The 12705-nt window shown below is 39.9% G+C and overlaps 1 protein-coding gene across 7 annotated transcripts in view; it reads left to right on the top strand.

The window, feature by feature from the left end:
- The first annotated feature begins 477 nt into the window (after window positions 1–477).
- ano10a (anoctamin 10a) overlaps window positions 478–12705 on the top strand; it is a 165342-nt gene continuing 153114 nt past the window's right edge. For 5 of the 7 annotated variants that reach the window (XR_013300166.1, XR_013300167.1, XM_077599784.1 and 2 more), the window contains exons 1-2: window positions 8066–8258; window positions 11688–11833. Coding sequence is in view for 5 of the 7 variants with exons in the window: in XM_077599784.1 (XP_077455910.1) it covers window positions 11701–11833 (133 nt within the window). In the remaining 2 variants the exon portion in view is untranslated. Of the gene's footprint in view, window positions 573–3211; window positions 6270–8065; window positions 8259–11687; window positions 11834–12705 lie in introns of those variants that run through there. The other 2 variants (XM_077599783.1, XM_077599782.1) reach the window with 2 other exon arrangements.

Below are 12705 nucleotides of genomic sequence, written 5' to 3'. Positions count from 1 at the left end.
TGACACACTGGATTGACACTGAGTTGTTGAGCGGGTGGACCTAAAAATTCCTGCAGGAAACATAGATGACAGACTCAACTGACACTGATTCGATGACCTATTGCAGGGGTGTCAAACTCTTTTTTTGGTCCCGGCCCACGTCATAGTTTCGCTTTCATCCGTAGGTCCGTTATGTCTTCCAATTAGCATACCTGTCAACTTATACGTTTTTCCCGTATTGTATACGTTTTTTGATCATTTCAAATTGTGTACGCCGTATAACAACTTTTGTACGGGATTTTTTTTAAGTACGTTTTTTGTAAAACGGATCTTGTTTTACGCATTTCGGCTCTAATCCGGATCGTCTCGGTCACTGGTAGCAGACGAAAACGTCATCGTCAACTTCTAATATTGTCATGCTTTAAGCATGATATGCGCACACGCATTCCCCTTTCATACGAAACAGGAAATGATTAAATCATTTCCTGTTTCGTTATTTAAGCAGCTATGAGTCATAGCGCTTGTGTCCGAATACATTCACGGTCGCGTCACGACAACGCGGCGCGACCATAAGACTTTTACGTGCACCCTATGTGAGTAAATATGTGCTGCGTTGCATTTGTACGGTTTTCTATTGCTTAATACGGGGAATTCCAATCATTAATACGGGGAGGAATTGGCCCAGGTTGACAGGTATGAATTAGGCTGCCAAAATTAATCGATTAACGAATTGACAGCTTTTCCGATCGTGAAGAGATCATTTTTGGACATTACATTTAGTACAAATCTTTTCTTTGAACCTCTTAATAGCAAATATTCTCTTATGTTTGATGTTGAAAATTTAATATTTCCTTTGTTTTTGCAAGGAAAAAGGGCCAAATATTAAATATTTCATGTTTTAACCTTTTGTTTTTTTTATTTAAAAAGGAAATACATTAAATATTGCGTTTTTAAAAATATGTTTATTTGCAGTGAAAAATAAAAGGAAAGGGGAAACATTTTAGATGTAATTTTTAGATATTTAAAAAGAATTGGATTAAAAGAACTGGATCAAAAGCCCTAAAAGCCTTATAACCAAATAGAATTTGAGGTCAAACTAGCTAAGGGCATTTGATATTCCTTTGTAACTTGAACCCACCCACTAATATTCTGTTAGGAGTAGCCTTTTATAGTTTTTCCGTTTGCCCTGCCCCTACTCTTGTTTGTCGTGGCCGGACACTTCGTGGCCGGACACTTCGTGGCCGGACACTTCGCCTAACCTTAACCACTGTTAAAGAAGACAAAGGAAATGCACATATTCTTTATTAAATTAAATAAAACAGCAAAAACTCGCTCGACAACACAAACACATTAACATTTGGGCATGTGCAAGTACTAAATGTGCTCGTCTCTAAACACACTACGCACGAAACGGTTCCTACGTTGAGTGCTCCACGTTTGGAAAGATCCCAAAAAGAATCAATGTGAAATTCACAGATGGGAGTTTTTCTTTTTCTTTGATAAAGAAAATAAAACAGCAAAAACTCGCTCAACAACACAAACACATTAACATTTGGGCGTGTGCAAGTACTAAATGTGCTCGTCTCTAAACACTACGCACAAAACGGTTCAACCACCAATTGTGCAAGCTCTCCTAGTTGAAAAGATTGGAGAGGCCTGTATTTGTCAACATGACAACACCTCAACCATGAGAGACAGAATGTGGAAAAAAACTGAAAATCACATTGTTTGATTTGTAAAGAATTTGTTTCAAAATTATAGTGGAAAATAAGTATTTGGTCAGCTACAAACAAGCAAGATTTCTGGCTGTCAAAGAGGTCTGACTTCTTCTAACGAGGTCTAACGAGGTCTCCACTCGTTACCTGTATTAATAGCATCAGTTTTAACTAATTATCGGTATAAAAGACACCTGTCCACAACCTCAGAGCAGCAGTAGGTGTTACCATTGATGAGAGCGCCCGTGGCGATGAGGAGATCTCTGCCCAAAAGATTGACTGTACAGCAGTGGTGTGCCGTCAGGGCCTTCAAGGCCTTCTCTGCTGGCCTAAGAAATATCTGAATCACAGACTGATGTTAATTATATTTTGTCCATGAATAATTATTAAATAATTCCAAATTGTCTTAGCTTCCTTTCATTGCTTTTCCCACTGGTTGCACTGCTTACAGATGTGTTTTCATATTGAAGCATTTAACCAATTCCATTGATGCATCACATTTCAGCCATTATTTGTTGCCAGGGTCAGAATTATGCCCCAAGGCCTTCAATCAGTTCTGCAGGCTCTGCTGCATTAAACAAGCGTCGATAAGACTGTTGCCTTAACCAATCAGAATTCGATTTGGTGACACCAAGGCCTTCTCGCAGGCGTAGGGATACGCCAACTATGAAACTACAGCGCTACCAAACTGCATCTGGAGCGAGCTGCACAAGCAAATATATTGTTGTGTTGATTTAATAGCGGTTTTGTCAACCCGCAATGGCTGAAGAAGGAGAAGAAATGGATTTGTTTGCAGATTTACTGTCAAAGCCATTTTCAAGACGGACTTTAAGAAAAAAAAAGCTGGACATCATTAAGAAAGGTCGGACAACTCCAAAGCAAGCAAGCCTGTCACAACCGGGAACGAACATTTTAGCATTAAATCGAATAAAAACGTATGCCAGAAATACGACAGGACAGGCTCGACTTTCAGCATTAGCTTCGATGGTGATTGAAAAGAAGGAGGAAAGAAAGGATGGATATCGTGTACAGTTAAAAAGGAGTTTTGGTGAGTAAAATATGGCTATATTCCTAAGTAATATTTCAATTGTATGAGGTTATTATTAATGATTTTTTTTATGTGTCGCAGCTCTAGCTGCAGTAGAGGTTTTATAGCCATAAAATAGTTTTTGAGGGTTGGATTGATTCCGACATGGGAAGGCGTCACTAGGAAATTCACGGACCACCACTGCTGGACAGTTAGGTGCAAACACAAAAGAATGCAAAAAAGTATGTGAAAAACATTGAACAGTCACTGGAGTTGTCAATTGCAGGTCAAATAATTTTCCCGCGTAAGAGCTTGATTATCAGGGATAGAAGAGAAACCAGAATTTTGGATTTGTGTCCAACTGTGAAAGCGGACATGATTGTGTAAGAAGAATACGAATGTCACCTGCGGTTAACATTTGTCCCGTTACCAATCTCTGCACTGCTAAAGCCAGTTGGTTACACCAGATTGCATGGGTGGAAGTATCTGCATTGTTATGATTGCGCCGCTGCATTGTGGCACGATCGGGAATGGATTCGGACCCAGGCGCGGGGAAGTAGGTGAGGACGAGGTAATTAGCTTCAAAACACCATCTTTAATAACTCAGGAAGTAATCAACAGATTGATTCCAGCTGCTCTGCCTTGACGGCAAGCCAGGATGGACAAACCGGCCGCTTCTGACATGCATCAACACACACACACATCAGTTGGAGAGGTTTTTAAAACAGCAGTGTTTCCAGTTGATGGGTCAACTTTGGCTAACCTGGGTGCCTGTAAGAATTGGGAGCAAGTCACAGGCCGATGAGGATGAAACATTGGATCATTAGAAGAGGGCCTCAGGCTCTGTTTCGGTCCAGAATGGAGTCAGCATTGGCACCTTAAGATTCTGGATATGACACTTTAATTTTGTTAATTGATCCTGTAATTGAGCAACATACAACTTGTTCTCATCCTCTTCATTAGAAATGGAGGCAGATACCTCCGGTTCTCTAATCAGTTGGGTAGATTGTTGGAGTTATTTTGGGTACTATTATAAATGTGCTTGAAATATTAATCATTATATGTATGTGTGAAATATTAATCATATGAATATGTGAAATATTAATTATTATATGTATATGTGAAATATTAATCATATGTATATTTTCTTGCAACGAAGACAAACGCTTATTTTGATGCTCACCGAAACAAACTCGAAGGTCACTCCCCTCTCCAGCTGGCTCCGAGGACTGTCGATTGTTTTTTAACCCAGACCTCTCACATGGATCCGAGAACTTATCAAAATTGTTTTCAAACCTCGACTTCTCACCCAGTCGCAAGTTCATAATGAATATCCGGGAAGGACTCTTAATTTTTTTGACTTGGATTCCGGGCCAGGTGGCGATACCGTTTGCCCTTCGAAAAGACTCGCAATTGTTTTGACTATGGATGCTTGCTTGTTTTAATTCTTATGCAATTGTTTTTTATTTCTGACCTTAATTGCAATTGTTTTGAATAGATAACCTTAATTGTTTTGACTCTAATGCAATTAAATGGGCAGGAGAGGATTCGGTTCTTTAGAATGATCTGAGACGAAGGCGAGTCAGGATCGATTCTCTCTTGCAAGATAAAGCTGGATATGCCTCCGAGGTCTCCCTTATCTTAAAGCATATCTATTGGTGAACCTATCACAGATTTATGTCCAGCGCAGAGGGAGGGGCACTGCTCGCTCATTCCAACGTTCGCTCTGTCTTCATGCTGAGTGGCAATTTTTTTTTTAGTTGATCTCTTATGTTTTGTGGAACCTCTTGGTGTCTGTTTAATTCTGCCTTATATAGTCCTAACTGAGTCAGACATGTGAATGGGTCGGATCCCAAATCAGTAATATCGGCCCATTTTTCTTCTAATTCTTTAATGGCAGCGGTCACTCCACCAGCCAGGGTTTCTGCAACTGCATTCACGTTTGACGTCTGGTGTGAGCGCGTGAGAGACGTTCGATCATCTACATCTACTTCAAGTCGGCCAGCAGTTACATTAAGCACCGGAGCTTGAATTTCATTCAAAGATTTTCTAACATCATGGTAGGGTGACGGCATTAATGGGTTAAGTGGAGATACCGCCGAAAACCTTTTCTCCTTCGAATAAGGAGGAGGCAAGAAGGGCAAATTCGGTGGCGATGGTACCAGACCAACACTATCTTCTTTAACCGCCACACAAGACAACTTCAACGCACATCCCATAGCCATCATTCTCGGATTCAACCGGAAAGGAAACAACCGCACATACCACCGCTTCCGAGTATCTTCTTGACCAACGCCAGATCCATCACCCACAAAATGGACGATTTGGAACTTCAGCTTGCTACCAACCCCTTTGTCAGGAACTGCAGCATTATTCTCATCACGGAAACGTGGCTACACCCGCAATTCCCCGATGCCACGGTCTCGTTAGCGAGCCGCACGCTACACCAGCAGGACCGCACGACAGACTCCGGAAAGAGCTGGGGGGCTTTGTGTGGACATACACAACGACTGGTGCTGCAACAGTAAGATCATTAACACTCCCTGTTCTTCTGATGTAGAGCTATTGGCAGTTCTGTGCAGGCCTTTCTATCTACTGTTAGACAAGGTAAGACATAGTTTTTGTAAGACGTTAAGTTTTAGCACTACCAAGGGAGCTAACGGTAGTCATTATATTGGCTGTTTACATCCCACCGGATGCTAACGTTAGCATGTCACTTAGCCTCCTGCTAGCGACTGTAAACAAAGAGGAGCTTGACCACCCCGATGGAGTCCTTATGGTTGCCGGTGACTTCAACCAAGCATGTTTAAAGACTGTTCTTCCTAAGTTTATCCAGTACGTGAAGTGTCACACCAGAGGAGACAAAACTCTAGACCATGTTTATTCTAACATTAAACATGCTTACAGAGCCACACCCCTCCCTCACCTGACTGGATCCGACCATCTCTGGCTGTCCCTCACCCCCTCATACACCCCATTCCGGAGGCTAACAAGGCCACAAATAAAGACAATAAAAACATGGCCTGAGGATGCCCCTGAAGTGGGTCTCATATTGAAAAGTGTATTTTGCCCGTTTTTAGTCATGACTCCATGAGTCTCAAGCTTCTCCTTAGTAGAGCTCTGTCCTGTAGCCAGATGTGTCCTTGAAGACTTGCAACATTGTCGTTATCCTCTATTTGCCGGTTAATAACAAATAGCTTACTGTATGAAGTAGGGGAAAATCCCATCCGTGGTCGGTTTCGGTACCACCCTCTTGAGAGAATAAAGGTAAATGTAAGTTCTCTGTCTCGGCGCATTTGTGAACGACAGCCTTGCCTGTGGTTTGCCTGTGCCCGGAATATTCTGTAATAAAAGCTTCGAAGTCACTGTTCATCGCCTCCAACCTGTATTTGGACAACCAACATCTTCCACATCCGAAATTAATTGAACCCGAGAAGGAAGACCGAGTGCTCTTCCTTCAACATTTGGTGCATTGGCCAGAAAATCCTCGTTTCGGACTTCAGTGTTGGTTGACAGACAGAATATCGGGCGCCCTACAATTTGATAAGGTAAGAGGACACTTATCCTCCAAATTGATCTTCTGTCTTTTAGCTGATATCGGGATGGGATTTGTGCCTCAAATTGGTATTCTAAAGAGATAAATTGTGGCTGGATGAACAGTGTCATGTGCAATTGTAATTTTATTTTGTGAGAGGTTGTTTCGTTCTGTTAAGAATCATAGAGACTAGAATTCCTCAAATTAACATAAAATTTTACAGAAACAAGATAAGACGTCTGAGAATTTTGGTAAATAACGGATCAAACATTTTCGATAAGTTGAGGGTTCGAATGCATTTGATAAAATTGACTTTCCTGACTTGTTCAAGTCAAGGATTTGCTTTTTCAGATCCATGCTGAGCTCCTTTGACTTTCCCATTGTAGCGTTTGTGGTTGTTTGCATCCAATGAGCCCTATTTAAATGGCCTCAGAGAAATCACCAGCTGTAGTAACTCATCACTCACAAGAAGTTAAGAGGCCATGTTATGAAGCTCATTTCACTGACACAACTTTCTAAGTCACCAAATTGCTAATTTGTGTTGCTGTATGTATATTTTTGACCCAGCAGATTTGATCACTTTTTCTGTTAACCCATAATAAAGTCATAAAAGAAGCAAACTTTATTTATGTTTTTTGTGACAAAGAAGTATCTGTTCCAATCACTCTATCAGAGAAAAATCAGAGTTGTAGAAATAACTGGAAACTCAAGAGAGCCTGACATTATGTTCATCACAAGTGTATGTAAACTTTTGACCACAACTGTACCCCGACATACGAGTGGCCCGACATAGGAGAAATTTGAGATACGAGTAAAATTTCGGGCAAATATTTATTTTGAGATACGAGACAAATTTTGATATACAAGCAGACAATATGTTTGGAGGAGAAAAGGTGAGGCCTTCAACCCCAAGTACACCATGCCTAGCGTCAAGCACGGTGGTGGTAGTATTATGCTGTGGGGCTGTTTTGCTGCCAATGGAACTGATGATAATGAAGAAGGAGGATTACCTTCAAATTCTTCAAGATAATCTAAAGTCATCAGCCCGAAGATTGGGTCTTGGGCGCAGTTGGGTGTTCCAACAGGACAATGACCCCAAACACACATCAAAAGTGGTAATGGAATGGCTAAATCAGGCTAGAATTAAGGTTTTCGAATGGCCTTCCCAAAGTCCTGACTTAAACCCCATTGAGAACTTGTGGACAATGCTGAAGAAACACATCCATTTCAGAAAGCCATCAAATTTAACTGAACTGCACCAATTCTGTCAAGAGGAGTGATCAAAGATTCAACCAGAAGCTTGTAGATGGCTACCAGAAGCGCCTAATTGAAGTGAAAATGGCCAAGGGACATGTTACCAAATATTAGCGCTGCTGTATGTATATTTTTGACCCAGCAGATTTGATCACTTTTTTCTGTTCAGCCATAATAAAGTCATAAAAGAACCAAACTTCATGAATGTTTTTTTGTGACAAAGAAGTATCTGTTCCAATCACTCTATCAGAGAAAAATCAGAGTTGTAGAAATAACTGGAAACTCAAGAGAGCCATGACATTATGTTCTTCACAAGTGTATGTAAACTTTTGACCACAACTGTACCACTGTATAGAAAATCACTCCCACACCAGGGTTCCCCATACGGTCCCTTCTGGAGATATTGTATCCCGGTATTTGCAATCCTGCCATTGGTGAATTTACATTTAGCCAGGTATCGGTTAAGCATAAAAAATCAAGTTACTTAAATGCTTGGCCGTGAAAGGGGAGGGGAATTGGGAAAGAATAGTGCGCGTGTGCGGGAACGACGCGCGTGCGCACATCATGCTTGAAGCAACCAGTGACTGAGACGATCCGGATTGCAGACGAAACGGTTAAGAGATCGGTCCTACAGAAAACGTACCTTTTAGAAAATACAAAGTTCCCGTACAAGAGTTTTTTTACGTTCTACACAATTTGAAACGCTAAAAAAACGTACAAAAAACGGGGAAACCGTAGAAGTTGGCAGGTAAGCAAATACAAGTAGTGGACCTCTGATTACTGAAATAATCAAAACAGCAGTTTAACTACATTATTTCATAAATTCCGGTCAACGTGGGGCAATACTAGTAGAAGACCTCTGAGCTCTGAGTACTTACATACTCAAAATTATCCAGTAAAACTGGATAAATATTTTTAAAAAAGAATTAGATGTGTTACATGCGTACCTTGTCAATGTTACATTTCTCATTTTTTTGGTACTGCAAATCAAGATTTAAAAACAAAACAAAACAATACTGTCTAATAAAATGAATTTACCTTACTGTCATGAGTATTTTTAGCCTCCGGTCATATGACCACGAGAACACAAATACAAATGTCAGCCGTTTTCCCCGCAATATGTCAGGAAAGTCTAAGTTAGTACAGTGGTACCTCAACATACGAGTGGCCCGACATACGAGCAATTCGAGATACGAGTAAAATTTTGGGCAAATATTTATCTTGAGATACGAGACAAATTTTGATATACGAGCAGACAGCGGATGCGAGATGCTGCTCATAAGAACATCATGGGCACTGTCTCTCTCCCCGCAACTCCCTAGTGTAATGTCTCTGGTCGCAACTCCCTCTTTTAATGTCTCTGCGAGCACTGGGCGGAGCGTTGCATTTTTTCAGTGTTTTTTGTTCCCGTTAGTCAGTGCGAATGGCGTATATACTACTTCTCGTTGCAAGTGGTCGTGCGTTATCCTATTGTGAGGACATTTGTGTGCCTCATTTTGGGAATATTTTGAAGGGAATACAAACTCAAACAACCCTCGATATTGACTGAAAGTCAGTGTGGAGGCGGGGCAAAAAGAGCCAACCCGGAAGAAGAAAGGTATCAAAATGTCAAACAAAATTAGAATTAAGTTTAGTTTAGTTTGATTAAACATATTTTTGAGTGTGTCTGCATCGTAATCCAAGTTCATTTAAATGTGTTTGTTATTTTACCAGCGCGTTGCAGTGCAAAAAGACCCCCCCTCTCTCTGTCCGTCTCTCTCTCTCTCCCCCTTCGAAATCCGTAAAATTTTAGTACTATTAAACATATTTTAGTAATATTAAACCACTGTGTTACTTTGTTGCTAGATGGAAAATTAGAACAAATAAAACATTTTTTCCAAGCCAATATCCTGTTTTTGGTGTTTTTTCAGAGGGTTGGAACGAATTAATTTGTTTTTAGTTCATTTCAATGGGAAACGTTCGTTTGAATTACGATAAAATCGACAAACGAGGTCAGTCCTGGAACGAATTAAGCTCGTATCTCGAGGTACCACTGTACTTTTATAGCTGACGGCACGTTTAGATATCTAGCTTTATATATGTGGGATATTTATGGTCCATGTTTTTTCTCCATGTCAGTTTGGCGTTTGCTGCGTTTGTACTTAAGCCTCAAATAGTCGTAAAGGGGGTTTCTTCCAAAAGTGTGAATGTGTGTGATAATTTGTCACCATTCATCGAATTCCAAGACTTTACTTCTGTTTAGTAAAAGCTTGGTGGTCCCGGCGACCAACCCTATTTTTTAGCCGTTACAAAACATTATTTTGTTTGATATTTTGCATTTACAAAGACGGGCTTATTAACTTCCTTATTATATTGACCCTAATAATGTGCTTTTGATTCATACAGTATCTCAGAAATACCACTTGTGATGATTTTTCTTAAGATTTTCCCTTCAAAGTAACACATTTGTACTTCCTATTAAAACCATGAATATGGAGGTGAAAATTGGGAATCAGGGGACAGCTTGGCCGAAACGCGAGAAATTGTAAAATGAAACATTTTCAAGGCAATGGTGTGAGATCTAACTATTGAAATCCAGTGGCGGACGGTGCATTTTCTGGTAGCGCCTTCAACGTATCAATCCAACCCTCAAAAACAATTTTATGGCTATAAAACCTCTACTGCAGCTACAGCTGCGACACATAAAAAATAATCAATAAATTAATGCACAAAAATGGGGTAAAATCCACTTCCTAGCAGCATTTCATGATTAAATACAAATACTGGAGCTTTTCAGACATTAAAACCAGGCCAGGGGGTGATTTTCCCGGGAAAAGACAGCGATGAACGTCAATGGCGTACGGGCAAACATTGCCCGAAAATAGGGTAAAATCCAGCCAAAAACAGCATTTATTGATTAAATACAAATACTGGAGCTTTTTAGACATCAGAACCCGGCCCGGAGTATCATTTCCCCGGTAAAAAGACAGCGATGAACGTTGATACGTCCATACGTGAAATGACAAAAAAAAGCACTAAAATTAGGTAAAATCCACTTCCTAGCATCATTTATTGATTGAATACAAATACTGGAGCTTTTGAGACATTACAACCAGGCCAGGGGGGTGATTTTTCCCGGGATAAGACAGCGATGGACGTCAATGGTGAAACGCCAAAAATTAAACTGAGGTAAAATCCACTTCCTAGCAGCATTTTGTGATTAAATACAAACACTGGAGCTTAAATACAAACACTGGAGCTTTTCAGATATCAGAACTTGGCCCACAATTGAAATATTATTTAGGAATATAGCCATATTTGTAATTTTACTCACCAAAAATCCTTTTTACACAATATCCATCCTCCTTTCTTTCTTCCTTCTTTCCTATCGCCATCGAAGCTAATGATGAAAGTTGAGCCTGTCCTGTCATATTTCCAGCATAGTCCGTTTTGAAAATAGCATTAAATCAACACAACAATATACTATTTGCTTATGGAGCTAAGTTAGCGCGCTGAAAGTGCCCCACACACCATTTTCCCGGCTGTAACAGGCTTGCTAGCTTCGGAGTTGACCGCCCTTTCTTAATGATGTCCATTTTTTTCTGGAAAAGTCCATCTGGAAAATAGCTTTGTGAGCAAACAGAATCAATTTGTTTTTGCTTCTGCTTCTGTCGGCCATAGTGGGTGGAGTTTGCGATCTCGGCTGCCTCGGGTACTGCTTTGGCCGGCCTACTAGCCAATCATAGTTTGTGAAAGCAATGACATGTCCCAGCCAGCAAAATGCTAAAGCCTATGAAAAATCATTGTGGGGTTGCCAACTCGAAATCTGATTGGTTAAAAGCAACAGTCTAGTTTAATGCAGCAGAGCCCGCCAGAACTGATTGTGAAGGCTTTGAGGCAGATCTGATCTGGCAACAAATAATGGCTGAAATGTGATTGGTTAAATGCCTCAATATGAAAACACACATCTGGAAGCAGTGCAACCAGGGGGAAAAGCAATGAAAGGAAGCTAACAGACTATTTGGAATAATAAGTATTGATGGACAAAATATAATATGATTCAGATATTTCTTAGGCCAGCAGAGAAGGCCTCAAAGGCCCTGACGGCCCGCCACTGTTGAAATCCTATCATTGATAGTTATGTTATAAAGCTAATGTTACAACATTTATGCCACTATCTTTTTTATCACTATTCCAGGTTTTAGTATAACATGATGAACGATTCAAAAAACAGACTTGCTTCTGGAATTTTACCTCTTGTGGTGATGGTCCTGTCCCCAGACACCAGAAAGGAAACTGTTGCATGGTTATTGAAGAGGATAAGAGAAAAACAACTAGTTGGGGGTAAGTTTTAGGAAGTCCATATTTTGTATTCAAGATGAGTAGAGATTTGCAAAATAAAATTTTCAAAAATTAGTCCAATGTTAATGTGGGTGTTGGAATAATGATTCAAACCTTTTAAATCATTATTAGTAATATTTAATTAAAAAAGGAAAAAACATCTTTCAACAAATTCTGCTTACAACTTGCAAGGAGATGCCTTGTGATGTCGTCTCAGTCCACAATGCATTCTGAATTGCAGTAACTGAATCATTGTATTTAATCGCGACATTCGAAAAACATGTTTATGTAATCAGTACAATAACACCCTAGATGTTTAGAAAAACAACAGTGTGAGGAATGCATTATAAGGTAAACAAAGTAGTATTATAATGTAAACAAAGCATTCTAAAGTAAACCAAGCAGGATTATAATGTAAACAAAGCAGTATTATAATGTAAGCAAAGCCGTATTTTCAAATCTGCTGCTGGAGTCTCGTCATAACAGTCTCATTGGGTCCTGCCGGGAGAAGTGTCCGTAACAATGTGTCCTCTAGCTTTTGGGCCTTGAGGAGACGAATGTGGAGGAAAAAGTCCATGTTCCCATGACTGTTTATAGCCTTACTACTTATTAAAAAATGCTTACAACACATATAGAATATTCCATCATAATTCTAACAGTGGGAGTCACATGGTTTACTTTAACACAGCTCATATAGCTCCTCTTTTTCCCCAAGTTAAATAAAAACCTTTAAAATAGATGTATTTGCCCTCAAATTATATTTCCACTAGACATTGGTATTAACTCAAATAATAAACACAGGAAAAGAAATTACAGCATTTGAATCCATTTATAATGATTGTATGGAATTAAGTGCAATATCACAGGGAACAAGT

This window comes from Stigmatopora argus, chromosome 4 (assembly GCF_051989625.1).
Source record: "Stigmatopora argus isolate UIUO_Sarg chromosome 4, RoL_Sarg_1.0, whole genome shotgun sequence".
Taxonomy (NCBI): Eukaryota; Metazoa; Chordata; class Actinopteri; order Syngnathiformes; family Syngnathidae; genus Stigmatopora; species Stigmatopora argus.
The sequence above is the reverse complement of the archived record's forward strand: the minus strand, read 5'-3'. Positions and strand labels throughout refer to the sequence as shown.